The 19679-nt window shown below is 36.5% G+C and overlaps 3 protein-coding genes across 3 annotated transcripts; all 3 read left to right on the top strand.

The window, feature by feature from the left end:
- Positions 1 to 136: 136 nt before the first annotated feature.
- Positions 137 to 2512, top strand: LOC146134575 (uncharacterized). The gene is made up of 4 exons (XM_083397843.1): positions 137 to 368; positions 1214 to 1382; positions 2289 to 2361; positions 2454 to 2512. The coding sequence occupies exons 1-4, from the start codon at positions 223 to 225 to the stop codon at positions 2510 to 2512; spliced, it is 447 nt and encodes a 148-aa protein (XP_083253969.1). The 5' UTR covers positions 137 to 222.
- On the top strand, positions 2488 to 7839 carry LOC146134574 (XK-related protein 6-like). Its single transcript, XM_083397464.1, has 7 exons — positions 2488 to 2621; positions 3225 to 3349; positions 3690 to 3759; positions 4359 to 4482; positions 5371 to 5522; positions 5946 to 6136; positions 6989 to 7839. The coding sequence occupies exons 1-7, from the start codon at positions 2565 to 2567 to the stop codon at positions 7491 to 7493; spliced, it is 1224 nt and encodes a 407-aa protein (XP_083253590.1). The 5' UTR covers positions 2488 to 2564; the 3' UTR covers positions 7494 to 7839.
- Positions 7840 to 8134: 295 nt separating this feature from the next.
- LOC146134573 (XK-related protein 4-like) lies at positions 8135 to 14955 on the top strand. Its single transcript, XM_083397842.1, has 8 exons — positions 8135 to 8280; positions 10715 to 10856; positions 11804 to 11876; positions 12282 to 12427; positions 13200 to 13324; positions 14364 to 14433; positions 14560 to 14607; positions 14827 to 14955. Exons 1-8 carry the CDS (start codon positions 8135 to 8137, stop codon positions 14953 to 14955), a joined length of 879 nt encoding a protein of 292 aa, XP_083253968.1.
- Positions 14956 to 19679: the final 4724 nt, after the last annotated feature.

The following is a 19679-nucleotide window of genomic DNA, read 5'->3' as shown; positions in this document are numbered from 1 at the left end:
AGTCCCTTATATAGGCTACTCGGTCAACAATAAGGATTGTGTGTCAACAATCGCGTCGGGCGGGCGTTGAGACGGAAAAAAGGCAAACATAGTCAGTTGCTAACTTTTAGTTTTGAGCAGTAACCACTAGACCAGAGTCACCAGTACAGTTGCGAGTGCAAAAATGGCTTAGAACGTCAATAAGCGATAAGATATCCGCTATTTCAAGGTTTATTTGCAAATATGTCGCAAATATTTGAGCAAAACGACTCAGGAACTGAAACAAGTGCAAACGAATCCCGAATGCTTTTACATGAGGAAACAAAGTGCGATTCAACGTCGTGTGAAATTAGCAATGATGGAAATAAGAAATGCTGTTTAGAAATCAGGTGAGTGATTTTCTAAAAAAATAAAATACAACAAAAGATTTTTGGTGAACTAACCCGAATTTGGGCGCAATTTCAGGCAATTTCGTCAAGAAAAATGCAAGCCAGACGGCCTTTAAATCAATGTTAGCGACAACTTACTACACCATAGGTTGGTACAGAATAGACACGTTATGCGTTAACGGAAATAGTCGACACCTAAGGCATACATTAACGCAATTTATCGCAAAGTAATGAAATATCTTAGTTGTAAAGCTTTCACCAAGGTCGTTAGTTTCTAAAATATCACAGAACTTGCCTTGCTTTTCCTGCAATAGCAACTGTGTGTTTCGCCACGCTTGATCGTAATTAATGTGTTTTATTTTCGTAACCATAAACCCGTATTAATCCTAAGTGAGCAAGCGCATTTGTCTGAAAAACTTAAAATGACCCACTAGGTTTTTATTGCTAGGTCTAGCACGCTCGTAAGAGGTATAGCAGCCACTTGCTAAGCGCGCTAAGCAAATTTTCATATACTCATCACATACAGTTATCTTTAAGATATATTTTTATCGATATTTTAAAACATATACATATTTTATTATTGGTATAAAGACACATCAGTTAATGGATGTAGTTAATAGTTTTTGTAGAAAAGATAATCCTAATATTTCTAAACAGTTAGCCTATCTATTCCACGAAATTTAACGATTGAAATTAGTTTATCAAAAATAGTACTGCATACGGAATAACCTTAAAGATGTGATTACAATAAAAGTATGTCACAGACTTTGATATTCTTACTGCGTTCAACTACAACTTCCAACCATCATGGTAATACAAACTATTTAAAGCCATTGATTGTGTAGTGTAGTGGACAACTCCATGTCAAATGGGAATCCAGCTTTAACCTCTAATTCATCTTGCGAGCTGGTTCGTGAATGCACATTGGATTTAGTGACCCCGGCGCCCCAGCTCCAATCAGTGGAGATCACTAACATTAAAGTTGACGAAAATAAATCAAAGAAAGATCGAAAGGTATTTCTAAAGACATGCCCTTGTTTTTTCGCCGAATTCGTGTTAGTTTGGCATTTGTAAGGTCCAATGAGCATAACATAATCACAAAACATCTTTAGTTAAAACTTTGAGTTTTGAAATAAAAATACTAGATCATTGTTTAAACTTTAAGAACGTATTTTTTGCCAGGCATCATTAAACAGATATGCATTGACTTGACTCGGAAATATGGCCAGGGACGCCGGAGCGATTTCAGGGCAAGGGGGGCGACTTTTTGGGTAAGGGCAACATAGACCTTAGGCGAGCGTAGCGGTTGGCTTTAAATGGTACCAAAAATGTTTTAACAAATGTCAACCATGTCATTTTACGAATTTCTTTGCATATTTCCGTAGCTCTTTTTTCATAAAAAGGGAACTTTTGCCACCCCGCTTGCGCCCCTTAGCAAAGGGCAGGAGGGGCGCTTGCCCTCCCGCGCCCCTCCTCCCTCTCCGGAGTCCCTGAATATGACTTTACTCGACCTAAATATTTATGGCAGATGACTCGACTTGGACTCTCGAGTCAGGTTCAAATTAAGTGTTTTCTATTACGATTTATTATATGGAATAGGGTAATTTTTGCAATTTTTTACACTTAGACCCAATTACCTTTTTATGTATTGGTTTTGGTTATTTTTTAAGTTGAATTGTTGTCGTAATCGAAAGAGTTCACCTATTTTAATATTTTAACATTTTATTTTTATATTAATGACTTGATTTGGAGTTGACTTGGGCAAATGATGACTTGGGCTGGAACTTGACTTACTTGAAGACTGCACAAAGCTTTAATTAAGGTTCCAAAAAGGAAGATACTTGCTTTTGTTGATACGGAATGCCTTGTGTTGAAAATTCCATTTTTTCAAGTAACCCATAATGTATTTATATTTTTTAGAACTGGCTTTATCAAAAACTTTTTGAACGACAGAAAAGAGAGTTTTCTGGATTTAACCTGTTTTTAGGACTGGGTAAGTTTATTTGTAATATGCTAACTTTGAATACTATCACAAAATTATGGCAAGCAAGTTTTCCCCAAACTGCAAACGGTTTACCTAAAAAGCTTTTGTTGTCTTGTTTTGCAGTCTCCATAGGAATGTACATATTCGACGTCGGCAGTGACCTTCTCAATGCTTACTCTTATTACCGAAACTCAAACAATCTTGAAAACAACATGATCTATTTTGGACTGACTCTATTTTTTACTGCGGCACCGTCTCTGATGATGCAGGTATTAGTTGAAAGCGTTCGTAAAACAATTTTTTAGGCACAGAACATAAACGCAATATAACTTCATCACTCGCTCAAATTAAGGTAAAACGAGCTAGTTACTTTCGTAGTACAAAGAATGGCAATCAATCTTAGTCATTCAATCTATGACAACAAGTATTTTTTAAGGTATTTTATAGGATGAGAACGATCATCATTATTTTTGAACAGACTCTTAAGGCCCGTTTACACTACAGCTGCACTGAGCTGCGCTGGGCGTAAAAATCGCTCTAAACGTAACGTTTTTCTATAGCTGCACTGGGCTTGAGTTTAGCAAAGCGTGAATAGCTCGCCACAATTGAATTTAAATGCAAATAACGCTTTGCTCTGCTCAGTGCAGCTGTAGTGTAAACGGGCCTCTAAAAGCAACAGTTTTTTATGTTATTTCTAAATAAAGTTTCGTTTTTTTTTTCTCAGCGGTTATCAAGCCTAACCGAACTGAGCACAAAATAAAGTTTTGATTTAACTACTGTGCCAGCACATTTTCCTCTGGTATGCCACGTGAGACGTGCTAAACGGTTTATCAACCCTACCCAATGTAACTTATTTGGTTGTGTTTACGTAGATTTACTCAGTAGTGAAAGAATCAAAGTCTCTGCGGAAACATAAAAGGCGCAACACTCGCAAGAACAACTTGCATTTCCACGCTTTTATCGTGGCTCATGTGCTACAAGTTGGCATAATTTACAGGTAAGAAAAACAGTAGGCCACCTGTAAATTGATTAGAGAGTTCATAATCTCTGTAAAATCTTAAGCTTTTTAGCCGTATATTAATGGCAAATTATAAGTCACTTACTGGAAAATATTTTAATGAAAACAATATATGCAGTCCTATGGAAAATATATTTTCGCAATTCTATGAAAAAAAAAGACTTTATTTCAAAAAGTGTCTTTAAATAAGCATTAAATCCTCTTTTGCTTCATATAGCCTAAACGTGAAAAACAAGTGCTTAGCCCATGAAATGCAAAAGATTGCAATTCTTGAGTTTTATAAGCCTTCCTAATCATGAAGTTTTTTACTCTTCCACAGAATTGTGCGGATGATTTATTTAGGAAGAAAAGATAAAGAAGGAGAGAAAAAGAAATATTACCACAAGAAGGTGCGACTTTTGAGTCAATATTTTACTTCTATTTTATAACACCAAAATGTCTTATTAGCAGGCTATATATTATATATATATATATATGTGTATCATTAGCTTTATTTAACTATTTAAATGTAAAATATTGCGCGAATTTAATAATGTTTCTAGTATGTTTGAGCCTATTTTGTAAAATGGTTTGGGCCCAAAGGCGTCGTGCCTCTCATCTAGTCCCATCGACCCCACTTTTTATGACGTTTCGTTTTGATACAACTTTGTGACGTCACAACTTTGATGTAACTTTATGACGTCACGGTATGACGCAACTTTGTGCAATCTTCTTGGAGGGTCGGGTCAAAAATAGGATTTGAAATATGCAATATAGTAAGTGGTTTTAAAAAAAGCATTTTTCGAAAAGCTGGTAAGAGTAATAAAAATTAGATGGCGCTTAACAAGTGTAACTTATTGAACATTTTTGAAACATTCCTAAAGAAAAGAAATGAAAAGGGTTATTTTTACTTAAAGTATTGTTATAGAAAATTACGCGTGCCGGATTAAATTGCTTAGCAAGCCGTATTTTGCCCATGTGTATTATTGCCGTTTTACTTTTTACTCAGTGGATAAACGAAGAGAAACGAATCACGGCAATGCGTTTATTTGAAACCTACTTTGAAGCAATACCGCAACTTACCTTACAAATATATATCATGCTAACGACTGGACAAGCGTCAGCCATAACAGGTAAGTGGATATTTATAATATATTAAACAGTGTTGTAAACAAGTAATTTCAAAATGACTTAAGTTCAAGTCCGAATCAAGTCGAATTTAAAGCAAGTCAACATAAAATATTAAACATTAAATATATTTCAATAAATATGCTGTTGCTACCAGGCATAGTATATTTAAAACAGGTTCCTCTGGCAATATATATTATTTTCTACCAACGTTTCGGCTTACTATCCGGCAAGCCTTCGTCAGGGACTGACACACAAAGCCAACAAGACACAAAGTAAAATCACAATAAGAAAAAAGGTGATAAAAATGTGCGAGACGCGTTCAAAATTCACAGCAATAAAACAACGTTCAAAATATAAAGCGATAAGACAACGCGCAATTTGTGTCTTGTTGGCTTTGTGTGTCCGTCCCTGACGAAGGCTTGCCGGATAGTAAGCCGAAACGTTGGTAGAAAATAATATATATTGCCAGAGGAACCTGTTTTAAATAAAATATATTTCAAATTGTTAAATCTGCCGATTATGGGCAATAACTCAACTATAGCCTACATAACAAAAACGCACCATATCAATTGAATTGTTTAAGGTGCAAAAATTAAGATAAATAATTTTATAAAAAGTTATTTGGCCAATTTTTTTTTTGCACGATAAGGAATTTGTTACTATATGCACATCGAAATATTGCTTGGGTTAACCCATTTTATGTTGATGTAAATTACTTTGACTTGGACCACTAATTATTTGGATTTGGAACTTGACTTTTTATCTTACAACTTGACTTAACTTAAGTTATTTTTTAAATGACTGTTCTGGTACATAGGTTGTTTCATATTGATTTGTTTAGAATGCTGGTTATGCTGTTCGTGGCATTACTTTATAAATTGTGTTTCCAGTGCTGGCTTGCTTCGGTTCTGTGGGCGGGCTGTCGATGTCACTTCGCAGTTTTGACGTGTTTGTTGATGTGAAGGCAGAAGAACCTGAAGATCTATCCAAAGCTGAAACTCTCTTCTACATGCTTTACCAGTCCTTCACTATACTATCCAGGGTGCGATGGTTAATGCCGTAAGCAAGAACATGGGATAAAGTTCGCATGCTATAGAAACTACATGCTTACCTTTACTTCACTACTCCTTTACTATGGTGAAATGCTTTATGGCAGAGGCAGGGCATGAAAGGGAGTAGAGCCGCGGTTCGGGAGGTGATAAAGTCATGCTTAACAAACTATATGTTCTTATCTATTGGAAATACGTAAATGCATTTTTTAATGATTCTTAACCATTTAATTACATGGAGCAACGTGCAAACATTTAACGAAATTTTTTTTTTGAACTGCACTGCACTAACGACACATTTTTCAAGAACATCACGTCACCCAAACTTTTTTGGTGTCCAAAGATATGCGTGGTTTTCAGCTATATGAATAACCGTTTATTTCAACCAAATAAACCGTCTTTTTGTTTGTGTGAAGGTTCTGATTTATTCCCTTCTGCTTGATCTTGGTTTTGCGGCCTGCTTCCTGGGTTTGTTGGTGCACGCCGCGTTGCTAAGTATGGCCGGTAAATGTTGCATCGGCGACCCAAGAAGTTACAAGGGAATAAAAATGAAAGAAATGCATGCGCCGAAAGAGGAGCAAGAAGTAATCGCCGAAATGACGATCGGGTTCGTCAATTTACCGATATTTTGGGCCAAAAGTACGGCTGTTTGATCAAAAACCTAATACGTCACTTAAATATTTTAAATGTTACGAAATATCCGGCGTCGCTCAGGTTAAATAGGGGCACTAAATACCTTTCCCAAAAAAGGGTAAAACTATAAAAGGATGTGGAAGCGGCATTTTATCGACAGACGTTGTACAAATTATCGAAATTGTCTTTATGACTCTGAAAAATCAAACTAACGTCCACGTATTCTTAAACTAAAATTCCCACAAATGGTTCGGTTAAGTTTAAACAGTGTACAATGCAAAATTAATTTACAACCTAAAAAGCAATGTAGTGTGTTGTGTCTGAACTTAATCGACCAAATGACCAGCATGAACTTATGCCATTATAAACAGGGAAGACGCAACGGTCTAATTTTAATTCAAGCCATCAAGCTGTCACCTGCAAATCACTAATATGTGTTGTACCTTAAGTTTGCTGAAGCCGCATGTTATAGCCGAAAATGAAATTGGTTACTGTTCAACCGCCGCGACGCGATATTTTTTCTTTTTTTAATTCTGCCTGAGTTTTGTGAGGTACAACACACTGTAACATTTCGCTGACCGAAAAACGAAATCAAATGGGCTATAGATCACAGGTGCCAAATACATTTGTGTCTTTTAATCAAAGATATGGCACTGCGTATCCCCTTAAATATGAAGTTATGTGTACAACGAAAGCGTTAGACAAAATAGATGATTATTGATTATATATATATATAAAAAAGTATATATAGAAAAAGTTGAATGAATATTGTACTATAACCAACCATTTGTACAGGAGCATTTTAACCTGGGCCATTTCTTTTTAGGGTCGTTCTGAAATTCAGCTTTCCATTTTTCGGACTTCGAGGTCGGGAAGACCTTCGTGAGCTCAACGAAAACATCCTGGGCTGCTTGGCCGCCTTACAAGCTGTCTATTTCCTGGAGAACTGCGTCATCGCAACGATTTGGTTTGGAAATAGACCGGGAGCCGCAAACTCGTGCGCTGGCAACTCAACAAAAGTTCCGCCTTTGAGCGGCACGACAACTGAAAGTCAAAACGTTGGCTTTACACAACTGATGCCAACCTTCAGCAACAACACGACAGACTTGCCGTTTGAATGCGGAGTCCCGAGCAACATTGCGACCGTCATCGCGATCATGGTGCCGATTTTTTTCATACTCGGAATAATTTGCGGCTTCGTTCTTAACGTTATGCGAAAGAGGAACGAAAAAGCGCTGGCGGCAAAGATGGTGGCAGTCGAGAAATGTTGCCAGTGCGACTGCGAGCTTTCAAATGTAAACAAGTCCACTTATTTTTCCCAAAAGACTTAAGTCTTGTAAAGTCTTATAAAAATAGTGACTTAGGTCCACTTAAGTCGGGTCATTACAACACTGCTAAATATAGTACTTGACAGTACTTATTTGACATCTTGACAGAAACTGTTTACTATTGATTTTTGTAGCATTGTGTCATTCATTGGTAAATGTACTTGTTCTAGCGTCGCACCAAGAACGCTACATGTATTTTGAAAACACTTTGTCATGGCTGAACAAATATCGCAGTGGTTCTTAGAGTTTTAAGTTTGCGGCATATAAAATAAAAAATCGCACTTAACACTTTCTACAAAACAATAATGTCCTTATACATACTTTTGCTAAACAGCAAACAACGTTTTATTTTCTTCATTGAGGTTTTCGTGGTTAAATTACATCAAACGAAGCGTTCCATTTGCTTTGCAAAAACGACACAAAATTTAATTTCGAGCCCTGTCTTAAAAGTCCCGTACTCAGTCAACATAGTGGATTTTGTGTCAACAATATATGGTGGGCGAGCGTTCAGATAAAAACTAAGTACATAGAGACAGTGGGTCTAGTTTTAAGCTAGCTAGGTGTACAGTCAAGACTGCAAAAATGGCTTAAATAGCCAGTAAAACGCTAAGTTAAGCGCTTTCTCAAGGTTCGGCTTTTCAAATATGTCGCAAATCGTTGATCAAAACAACTCAGAACCTGAAACAAGTGCAAAGGAATCCCGATTGCTTTTAGCGGAGGAAACAAAATGCGGACCAACATCGTCTGAAGTTAGCAATGATGGAATTAAAATCTCATGTTCAGAATTGAGGTTAGCGATTTTCCAAACAAATAAAACGCCCCAGAGTTTTCAGGTAGGCTAGCAGAATTTCAAGTACACATTTGGCAAACTTTGTCAGGGATAGTGTAAGCAAGACAAGGCCCTAAGGCAGGGATGTCCAACCTTGTAGCAAAATGGGCCGCATTGCCACTTTAAAATTTTCGATGGGCCGCAAATCCCATAAAATTAAAGGGGTGACGTCATAAGTTACGTCATTGCGTGACGTCCTTAAACAACTTTACTTGTAAACACCCGCTTTTCCAGATAGAACTTTTGCGCAAATACGCAAGAATTAACCCCGGGAAAGTGAAGTTCTAATTGCACGAAAAGCGAAAGATTGAGTTAACATGCCGTACCATGCCATGGTACGACACCATTTATAAAACACACAACATGTTGCTTAACAATGATGCGTCCTCAAGTGTTCGATAGATGTTGAAATGCGACATTAGACTCGATTATAGTCTCAGAAATTCTTAAATTATGTCTACATCAAATATAGCGCTTTTTGCACATTTTAGTAATAGTATAAACAGTTGTTTTAAATAAAGGCTACTGAAATTGAGAATAAGTGGTGGGCCGCACGTAAACATCAGGCGGGCCGCGGGTTGGACATCCCTGCCCTAAGGCCTAAATCAATGTCAGCCAGAACTTACTACACCATAGGTTGGTACACAATAGACACGTTATGCGTTAACAGAAAACGTCGGCATCTAAAGTGTAAATAACGCTTTCACTCATTCCGTCGCGGAAAAGCAACCCGTATCGGAATGTTGAAATATTTTAACGTGAACGTTAACTGTTAGAAGTGAGAAATTTGTCGTAAGGCAGCCGACGCGTTGTTTATTCACTGGCTTATGCTAGTAACACTTTGTGCCTGGGGTCTACTTCTAGTGTGGACAACCTTTAGTCTGCTAATTAGGTGCGTAAAGAGTGTTTCGTGGTTTGGTCGAGGTCGTCAGTTCCTTACGCTCGTCGCGGTCGAACTGGTTTTCATGTGTTTTTCTGCTACTGTAACTTTGTAAAGCTTAGTTTATTGCCACACTTTGAGCGTGACGAATGTGTTGGAATTGGCTGATGTTAGCGTTTGTGCCTCGCGTTAGCGTCTTATAAAGTGGAAACAACCTTTAAACAAACCATTTACCCTCGCCGCGGATAAAACAGGTATGCATTCTATTACTTGCGGTCAAAGGTCACTGAGCACAAGATGACATTGTTGTTGTCCTTACTTAAGTTAATGTTACTACCTTGTCGCGTTAGGAGCTTGCCTTTTAAGTTCTTTTTTAAGTGTTTGGCCTTTAACTTAAACTGATGCTATTTCTGTTTCAACAACGTTGTTTTTTATTTTGTTTGAATAAGATAGGAATCTACTTGTATAACTTTGCGTTACTAATCCATTACTGTACAGTTAAAAGACTTCAATATCGGACTGAAGTATTTATTTGTCTGTCTTGCGTTTGTTTTCCTGCAACCGTGTAATTTGTAACGCTTATTATAGTGCCACACTTTGACCGCAACGAATGTGTTTTATTTGCGTAACCGTCAATCACATGAATCCTCTCATCAAACTGTTTGCCTTACTTTGGCCTGATCGGTTAATTTACGGCCGACGCTCTAGATTTTCTCCGTTATATTTGGCCAGTGCTAATTAAAAATGACCAAACCAAACGGAGCCTATGTAGGTAAGAATGAATTTATAAAACAGTTCCTTAATCTACTAACCGCCGTCTGAAACGATACCAACTACAAGTTATTGCTAAAGTCAAAAAACAAAATTACAGCACTACAAACATTCCGCTTAAATGTCAAACATGTTTTACAGCAAAATTGGTTGTTTTTTCCATTTTCTTGTTTTATTGTTAAAACCTTTCAGTTTTTGTAAAGTATTTCTTGACAAACCTTTCTATGTAGAAAGCGTTACGTTAGCTGGAAAACCATGGCTGATATGCTTATATAAATTTCATATCGGATCGGCACCGATACTACCTTTTAAATATCGGAAGATTTGATAAATACCAGGCATCGCTAATTTTTATTCTCATTTAGGCTACTACCATGACAAACAATATTCTATTGATCGTTTGAGCTACAACTGAATCGTTGGGCAACTCAATATGCCTGCAATATTACTAATTAACATAGCCTTGTAATTTCTTTCAAAACATAATTGTGTTGGGTACACTATGCACGGATTTGTGATGTAGCTTAATAATGAGTTTTAAAGTCATAAAGGTCGAGTAGATCGACATTATTTTGATAAAGACGTTAACTGATGATGATATGAGCAGGTATTAAAACGTCTTAATAAAGATGATGTCGACTTTTTGGATTTAAAAATTAAATATTGAGATATATTTGGTTTGTCTCAAAATACTATTTAAAGCATTTGATTGTGTAGCATAATTGACAACTCAACGTCGATCAGGAATCCAGCCTTAACCTCTAATTCATCTTGCGAGCTGGTTCGTGAATGCACATCAGATTTGGTGACTCCGGCTCCCCAGCTCGAATCAGTGGAGATCACTAACATTAAAGTTGAAGAAAATAAATCAAAGAAAGGTCGAAAGGTATGTAACGAAGGACAACTTTGATTCAGTTCAGTTTGTGTTATATAGGCTAATGTCTAATCGAGCTTGATAAATTCTAAAATTTGGTCATTAAAACATAAGAGTTAAAAAAGTGTAGTTAAATACTAAATTAAATGTTTGTTTAATAAACGAACATATGTTTGCCATGTATCGCAGGCAGAAAGTAATTTTGCAATTTGTAAAACAGGAAGACAAAATTGTTGTAAAACACGAGATAAGCAATTTTTAATTGAATAATTAGCCACGATTCGCCTTCATCAGTTTGAACAAGAAATACAGCGATTTACTGTTTTTTTAACTTTTGTTTCACTTAATAAAGCAGCTAGGGATAGACACAAGCAATGTTGCAAACAAGTAATTTTAAAATGACTTAACGCACAGTCACTTAATCGAAACATAACTTAAGTCCAAGTCAAGTCTGCAAGTCAAATGCCGGTTCAAGTCACCGGTTGCCCAAATCGAGTCATTGTGGGAGCAAGTCAATTTCAAGTCAAGTCATTGACATAAAAGTAAACTGTTAAATTGTTAAAATTGGTAAATACGTTTGAGTATGAGCAGTAACTCAACTAAAAAATAAAACAAACTCATTATAGAGCTATAAAAGCGTTTCATGTGCAAAACTTGAAAATTTATTTGACAAACTGACATCAGTCCAAGTCAAGTTATTTACCCAAAATACTTAAGTCAAGTCAAGGCATTAGAAAACAGTGACTTAAGTCAAGTCAATGACTTAAGTCATTACAACACTGGGCACAAGACCGCTGCTAAAAATGTCGGATTCCGATTATAAATAATTAATTGCAAAACAGCAAGAGGTTTTAAATAGGATTTCAATATTAAAGTTTCCTTGATTTGCCGCTACGCAATACTTTGCGTTGATAAATCACAAAACTTAAGTGTCCCTTCGATTTGTTTTTATTTTTTAGAAATGGCTTTATCAAAAGCTTTTTCAGCGGCAGAAACGAGAGTTTTCTAGTTTCAACCTCTTTTTAGCATTGGGTAAGTTTTTATTAATAGTAAAAGCTTGTTTCTCGACTAGCTCCTCTTGGTAGAGCGACGGTCCCGGCTTGACCGGAGGTCGTGAGTTCGAACCTCACTGTAGGCTGGTTGTGTTCTGCCCTGCTTGCATCCTTGATCGACAGATTCGGTGAGTCTGCAATGGCTTTCAGTATACTAATGATATGTAAGCCAATCGTTGGTGAAAAAGCAACTTCAAAAGGGCTAGATTTCAGTTGTTAACACACATATTTGTGTACATGTGTTTTACTAAAAGACTCATTGCAAATACTGCTAAAATATTACCGCTGCGAGTTTTTAAACAAACTCGAAAAGTTTAAAAAATAATTCACTTTTATAAAAACCAATGTTTTTCATGTTTTATTGAAACCGCGTGTTTTATTTCAGTCTCCATAGGAATGTACATATTCGACGTGGGCAGCGACCTTCTCAATGCGTACTCTTATTACAGAAACCCAAACAATCTTGAAAACAACATGATCTATTTTGGACTGACTCTATTTTTTACTGCGGCACCGTCTCTGATGATGCAGGTAACTAATTGAAAACATTGGCTTCCAATTTGGTCTTCCACAAGATTTAAATGCATTCAAGTCAGAACTCTTTTTAAATACTGGATTCGACTTAGGTCGTTTTGGTAAAATGGCTTGACTTAAGTCTTTTGGGCAAATGACAAGAGATCGACCGATACCCGATTTTTTACAATTTTTTCAACCGATACCCGATACCGATAACGATTTTTTTATATACCTGGGAAATGTTCAAAACTTGAACTCATAGAAAATAAAATCCAAATAATGTTTTAGTTTATTTACCTTTATTAATTATTAAACTATTATTTTGCATATTAACTTGGCAGGATGCTAAAATCAAAATGTAAAATTGACAAAGTTGTTTGTTGTACAGGAAAAATTATGTCATATTTTCGTACTAAAATATCGGCCAAAGTATCGGCCTACATTTACCGATACCGATATATCGGTAGAAGTCAAATATCGGCCGATATTATCGGTAAACCGATATATCGATCTATCTCTACAAATGATTCATGCCTAATTTGTTTAGGCAAATGGCCTTTGGTTAAATTAGACGTTGTAGGCCTATATAAGCTCTATTTTGAGCATATTGTGGTGTTTACGTGTATTACAATTCACTTGCTGGATATGGATAGGAATTCACTTGGTGTTTGTTAAAAATGACTCGACTTGGCCTTAGGTTATTTCAAAATTACTTGTTTGCTATAATGTTTAATGACAGTGACACCGACCTCATCCAATGTAATTCGCTTGGTTGTGATTTACGTAGATTTACTCAGTAGTGAAAGAATCAAAGTCCTTGCGGAAACACAGAAGGCTCAACACTCGCCAGAACAACTTACATTTCCACGCTTTTATCGTGGCTCATGTGCTACAAGTTGGCATAATTTACAGGTGAGAGCATTGCATATATCAGAGGTGGGCAAACTACTGCCCGCGGAAGCCTGAAGCAATAATATAAAAAATAATAATAAAATTGCTTACATAGTTGAATACATACATTTACATAGTTGAATTACATACCAGCCCTGCCGGCTTCGCGGTCAAGTAATTTTCAATTTCTCGCGGCAGTGTAGTTGCTGCCCTACAACACATTTCTGCGCCAGGTTTAGGTTGCTAAACTGCCTTTTACGTTACAATGGAAATTTCTGATTTCTGCCTCTCGCATTACAAGTTTAGAATTGCACGCCTATGACTCTATGAAGAAAATGAGTGAAGTCAAATCACTGATTCAATTTTATGCAACTCTTAATTCAAATATTCCAAAAACCCACAAGTTTTGCAAGAAAGTTGTTTGTGATATTTGCATCAACGTACATTTGCGAGCAGACTCTATGGTCTATATTTTACGTTTTGCATATCTTTTATGCAATATATAAAAACTCAGTTTCTTTGGCCACTTTAAAATAGGGCTACCATATTTTCAGGAAAAAGAGGACATTTTTGGCAAGTAAAAAAAAACTTGTTTACAAAAACAAAGCGAAAGTTACAAAAACAGACAAAAATGCAACAAATCAATTTTTGCGGTTCCCTTAACTTTTACCAACAAGGAATGATCATTTTTAACGATCGTAAAACTTGTTAATTTGAAATTCTTAAAAAAAGGACGTTTGGGCAGTTTTGAGCGTCCTCGGAGGACCATTCAGTTTTCTTGAGAAAAGAGGACAAATCCTCCTAAAAGAGGACATATATGCTAGGCCTACTTTAAAATTGATAAAACGCTTTTGTTTTTACTATTTTAGATTTTATGTTTTGGCTTATAATCTCAATTGTGCTACGGTGCGGCTCTCGAGCCAAAAAGTTTGCCCACGCCTGGCATATATCAATGGAGTAGTCTTCACGAATCATAACTATGTTCTGAAACATACTAATATATATTTAGTGCGCCTTGACATGTTCGTTGTTTCATCGTTTAGCTTTTATTCTTCCACAGAATTGTGCGGATGATTTATTTTGGAAGAAAAGATAAAGAAGGAGAGAAAAAGAAATATTACCACAAAAAGGTGCGACTTTTAGATCAATGTTTAGGTCTTAACAAAAGCCAAACTCCTATGGTTAAAAGTGGGTAAAATACACATTTTTTCAAATTTCGAAATATACCTAGGCCTATGCGTAAATTTGTATTGTAGTTCACCTTCACAACAATACACTTGAAGCGTGCTACTAAACTTTACGAGGTAAGGCGGGCAATTAATTGTGGCTATCATTGTTTAAATAGACAGGCTGGTAAAAGTAGACAGGCTGGTAAAAGTGGGCCAGGATAAAATTGCCCTACAAGTTACAAGTGTTATTTATTTAATAACATATTCTAATATCCAATTGAGGGATATTTCTACTTTGTTGTGAAAAATGAGCCGCGAGCCGTATTATGTTATGCCGGTAATTTTTTTACTCAGTGGATACACGAAGAAAAGCGAATCACGGCAATGCGTTCATTTGAAACCTACTTTGAAGCAATACCGCAACTTACCTTACAAATATATATCATGCTAACCACTGGACATGCGTCAGCCATAACAGGTTAGTGGATATTTATATAAATTTACCTGCCCTATGGCACGCTTAACAGTTTTTATTGGCTCAAACTGGAACGTAACGGATTTGTGATTCATTTAAAGCAGTGTTTGCGTCGCTGTTTGATTTGGCTGCAGTTGATCACGGTTTAAATATACTGAAGTTGTTTCTGAACAAGATATGTAAGAAAATTTGACTGGGAAAGCAACACGAACAGATGGCTAATCTTAATTTTTTTTTTTCTAAAAATAACAATATTTGGTTGTAAGAAAATGCTTTAAATCGAGTTTAATATCTTTATTACAGGCTTAATTTATGTCGAAACTTGTTAATTGTAATGTCTTATGTTTTGTTCGCTTACATAAAGTTAAGTGAAGAAAAATGGGTGGCCAACGCCTCTCTGTTATAATTACGATTTGCTTGTGGGACGCAGCGAAAAAAGGTTGAGAGACACTGACGTAAAGTATAATTTGCTTACAATAAAAGCTTTTTTGATGTTGGCTTTTCGAAATATCGCTCAGTTTAACATTTTTTGTTGATGTAAATGACTTAATTGGGCCGATATATTCAAGCATACAAGATACATTATCACGGGTAAACACAACACAGTAGACTGAAGAATAAACACTGTAAAGAAAGAAAACTTAAAATTGGCTCTTGACAGAAATGGCGGGTGGCAATTTTTTTTTTGATTTTGTAATAATAAGTTCCGGTAACTTCGGACTTGACTTGTCATCCTTTAAAACACCTGACTTGGTTAATAAACAATGACTTGTTACAATCACCGGTTGCTGGAATCGGTAACAAATTGTGTTTCCAGTGCTTGCTTGCTTCGGATCTGTGGGCGGACTGTCGATGTCGCTTCGCAGTTTTGACGTGTTTGTTGATGTGAAGGCAGAAGAACCTGAGGATCTATCCAAAGTTGAAACTCTCTTCTACATACTTTACCAGTCCTTCACTATACTATCCAGGGTGCGACTGCGATGGTTAATGCCGTAAGCAAGAACATGGAAAAGTATTTTTTGGTGCCTGTGGGGGGTTTTACGCTATAGAAACTTTTCATGTGCATTTATCTCCAAGGAAAGTGTTTCTTAATTGGGGTTCAGTGTAAGGTATTAAAGTGGCCACATAATTAACTTTCTATTGAAGTAACATTTGTTTTGTTTAGCGGTGGTCAAGTTTTTTTTTTAGTTTAAAGAACTATGAAGTAGATATGACTTAGTCTGCTTTTTATGATCTGATATATTTGATCACACGTATTTGTGTTTTGTAGTATAGGACCTATATTTAAAAAATTATGTTTGTCTATTATTCTTAAACTTTTTTCACCGCGGACCCCTAAACATATTCCGTGGTTCTCGTGAACCCCGGTATGCAAGAAATGTTCAAACATGACGTCATAAATTGACGTCACAATCAAATAGCCTTTTAGAAATATGCTGATTATTTAAGTAAAATGGAGTCTAACACTCAGTGGTAAAACGTTTTATTTTTAATTAAAACTCTTTTTTTTAATTTTATTACTTTTTAAATAAACACTAGTATTTTCATTTGGATTTATGGACCCCCTGAAATTAGTTAACGGACCTAATCCCCTCCATTTGACCCTAGTTTAAGAACCCCTGGTCTATAGGGACGAAAACGAGTTTTATACAAAATTTATAAACTAATACCACGAATAGTCGTTTTTGTAAATGACTTAATTTTAAGTCAAGTCATTTGACTAAAGGACTTCGGTCAGTCAATTTCGGTGACTTGAGTGCAATCAAGCAAGTCATTGACTTCATGTCATTACAACCCTACTTCACGGCATAAACTCTGTTTATATGTCCCAATAATAGATCAGCAGTCGGCACACTATTAGCGATTAAGTGTTGATATTGTCAGAAAAAATGTCATTTTGTTTGTTTAAAGGTGCTGACCTACTCCCTTTTGCTTAATCTTGGTTTTTCGGCCTGGCTTATTGGTTTTCTGTTGCACGCGTTCATTGTATGCCTCGTATGCCTGGCTGGCACATGTTGCACCGGCGATAGAAATATCCAAGGAGTTGTGAGAAGAACAACGGTAAAGGAAAGGAATACCCTTGTCCACATGATGATCAGGTAGGTGCAGTGTTGTAATGACGTAATTACATAATGGTACAAATTCCAGTCAAGTTCTTTGAAGAATAACAAAAAGTTCCAAGTTAAGTCTTTTGTAGAATTTCTAAAGTTTAAGACAAGTATTTTCAAGAAATAACAAATCACAGTTGCACACGTTAAGACGTTATTAAAGCAAGGAAACTCCACGCCAAGTGCTTGTCATAAAAATTAAAATTAGTCAACTTGTCAAGATATAAGAAATAACTCATAAAAGTTAACAAAATCACAACAAATAGCAAACTAATTGTGCGAAAATTAGAATAAATAACCGAATTATACAAAAATAGTGCTTGGTTGATGAAATTGCTCAATGAAAACACTTTATTTTAACCCAAACATTTATCTCAAAAGACTTAGGTCAGGTCAAGTCATTTCTCCAAAAGACTTGAGTAAAAAAATGGGGCGACATAAGTTATTACAACACTGGGAAGGTAGTGCGAACTAAGTAGTCTAAAGTTAAAACTTATTAACACAGTTTAATGCGATATTATTTGTCTTAGCATCCGTATAAGATACTTCTATCAATATTCTGCTGCTACCTGGCATAGTATAAAAAATCTTTTCGATTTTTTTCGTTGTTTTTTATCTCCTTTTTTGTCGTTTTGATGAAGGCATCCTGCATAAGTAGCCGAAATGATCTTTTAATGAAGTCTACATTTGTTTTAGGGCCGTTCTGAAGTTTAGTTTCCCATTTTACGGTCTCCGAGGTCTGGAACGACACCTCAGCGTTCTCAAATCGAACGTCATGGACTGTTTGGTCATCTTACAAGCTGTATATTCTATTGAGAACTTGGTCACCATCTTTTTTTGGTTGAAAGGTAGACCGGGAGCCGCATCTCCATGCTCTCGAAGTTCCACAAATCAAGTTCCGCCTTTGAGCGGACGACAACTGAAAGTCAAAACGTTGGCTTTACACAACTGATGCCAACCTTCAGCAACAACACGACAGACTTGCCGTTTGAATGCGGAGTCCCGAGCAACATTGCGACCGTCATCGTGATCATGGTGCCGATTTTTTTCATACTCGGAATAATTTGCGGCTTCGTTCTTAACGTTATGCGAAAGAGGAACGAAAAAGCGCTAGCGGCAGAAATGGTGGCAGTCGAGAAATGTTGCCAGTACGACCGTGAGCTTTCAAACGTCAACCACCCATAGTTATACTTTAAAGCAGGGCTGCGTAGTCTGTTCAAAGCAATCCGAGTTCGACTTTAGAATTAATCGACTCGAGTCCCGACTCCAATCAGACCAATGCTAAGGTTAGTGGGTGGTATGTGGACGAGAAATTGTCATAACACGTTTTGATTAGCCTACAGCAAGTTTTGGGACATTTATTATACAGTATCAGTATTAATAGTGAGGTTTGTCACCTTTGTGTTTTCTAAAAGTTCAAAATCAAAGTAACGCTAATTGTAACGCCAATAAACGCTTTCTATTAATTACCTTGCTAGGACTCTAGCAATGAGACCGAAAGTAGAATAACATCAACGGTAGAAATTAACAAATTAGGAATAAGGCCAAAATAAGACTTATATTTAGTAGTCGAAAAACACCTTACCTCGTCAGAATAATATCTAAATAACCTTTTACCTAACCCCAAACCCCAACAATAAGTCCAACCAAATTCTACCCATAACCCCTCAAAAGGACAAACAGTCTGGTGCCAAAACAGCGGCGTCCTAACGTTGATGCTGAAAAGGCGACATCATATCGTTTAACCAGGGATAGGCCACCTAAGGCCAGATCCGGCTCGCCAACGCAAATTATCCGGCCTGTGACTCATTTTACAAACTAAGCACAAGGCCATCCCTCATGTTATGTTGGCTATTTCAACAAAGTAAAAACAAAAATGTTTTGGGCTTTGCACAAATCTTGTCCTTGCATGGAATGTAAGATGTAGTTAAACCCATTTTCAATTACAAATACTCTAGTTTTATCTCTGATTAACAGTCGTTACGGTGGTCATAAAAGGATGCGTTAAAGTTAATTGCTTAAAGAGACTATTCTGAGTTTGGTTTTGACGAACAGAGAAGGCTACACACCACTGGTGTACTCCCCGACAGTTTTCTATGTCAAAGGCAATTTACATATTCCTATAGGTTTAGTTCAAGGTCTAATGTTGTATTTTGGTTTTATTGAGCCGTTACTACTACAGTAGGCTATTCTATTTAATTCCGCTTTAATCAGAGTTTCGTAGAATATCGGAAAATTGAATGTGCGTCTCCGACTGCAGCAGTTCACATGGTTCGATTCATTGAGATTGGTCCCGACCAAGATTTGTCAAACATCTTCGAAAAATCGGAAGCAATACTAAGACATGGGTCGTATTTAAATTTGACATTATTTAAGTTTATCTTATTTGTGTTTTCTTCACTTGAACCTTTAAAAAGTCAGTGAAGATAATCGTAGAGTAATACACGTTATGCGGGAGCCGACAAAATTAACCTTGCATGGCTGGTTTGTCACATTAGTAGATCTCTGATTTCGACGTTTTGAACAGTATTTCAGGTCTTTTTTCGGTGGTAGTTTGTAATGATTACGTATTTCGATAAATATGCTTGGTTTTTTGCAACTATCTTTACCTTTTATTTCGACCA

This window comes from Ascidiella aspersa, chromosome 9 (assembly GCF_963924565.1).
Source record: "Ascidiella aspersa chromosome 9, kaAscAspe10.2, whole genome shotgun sequence".
Classification (NCBI taxonomy): domain Eukaryota; kingdom Metazoa; phylum Chordata; class Ascidiacea; order Phlebobranchia; family Ascidiidae; genus Ascidiella; species Ascidiella aspersa.
The sequence above is the reverse complement of the archived record's forward strand: the minus strand, read 5'-3'. Positions and strand labels throughout refer to the sequence as shown.

What these genes read in the sequence shown, in the direction of transcription:
- LOC146134574 (XM_083397464.1), top strand. Translation starts at nt 2,565, where the DNA reads ATGATCTATTTTGGACTGACTCTATTTTTTACTGCGGCACCGTCTCTG. An exon ending in AGAAATATTACCACAAGAAG is followed by an intron (nt 3,760 to 4,358) that starts GTGCGACTTTTG and finishes CTTTTTACTCAG; the next exon opens with TGGATAAACGAAGAGAAACG. An exon ending in ACAAGCGTCAGCCATAACAG is followed by an intron (nt 4,483 to 5,370) that starts GTAAGTGGATAT and finishes TTGTGTTTCCAG; the next exon opens with TGCTGGCTTGCTTCGGTTCT.
- LOC146134573 (XM_083397842.1), top strand. Translation starts at nt 8,135, where the DNA reads ATGTCGCAAATCGTTGATCAAAACAACTCAGAACCTGAAACAAGTGCA. An exon ending in CACCGTCTCTGATGATGCAG is followed by an intron (nt 12,428 to 13,199) that starts GTAACTAATTGA and finishes TGATTTACGTAG; the next exon opens with ATTTACTCAGTAGTGAAAGA. An exon ending in GTGCTACTAAACTTTACGAG is followed by an intron (nt 14,608 to 14,826) that starts GTAAGGCGGGCA and finishes TTTTTTACTCAG; the next exon opens with TGGATACACGAAGAAAAGCG.
- LOC146134575 (XM_083397843.1), top strand. Translation starts at nt 223, where the DNA reads ATGTCGCAAATATTTGAGCAAAACGACTCAGGAACTGAAACAAGTGCA. An exon ending in AAATGCTGTTTAGAAATCAG is followed by an intron (nt 369 to 1,213) that starts GTGAGTGATTTT and finishes TTGATTGTGTAG; the next exon opens with TGTAGTGGACAACTCCATGT. An exon ending in AATCAAAGAAAGATCGAAAG is followed by an intron (nt 1,383 to 2,288) that starts GTATTTCTAAAG and finishes TATATTTTTTAG; the next exon opens with AACTGGCTTTATCAAAAACT.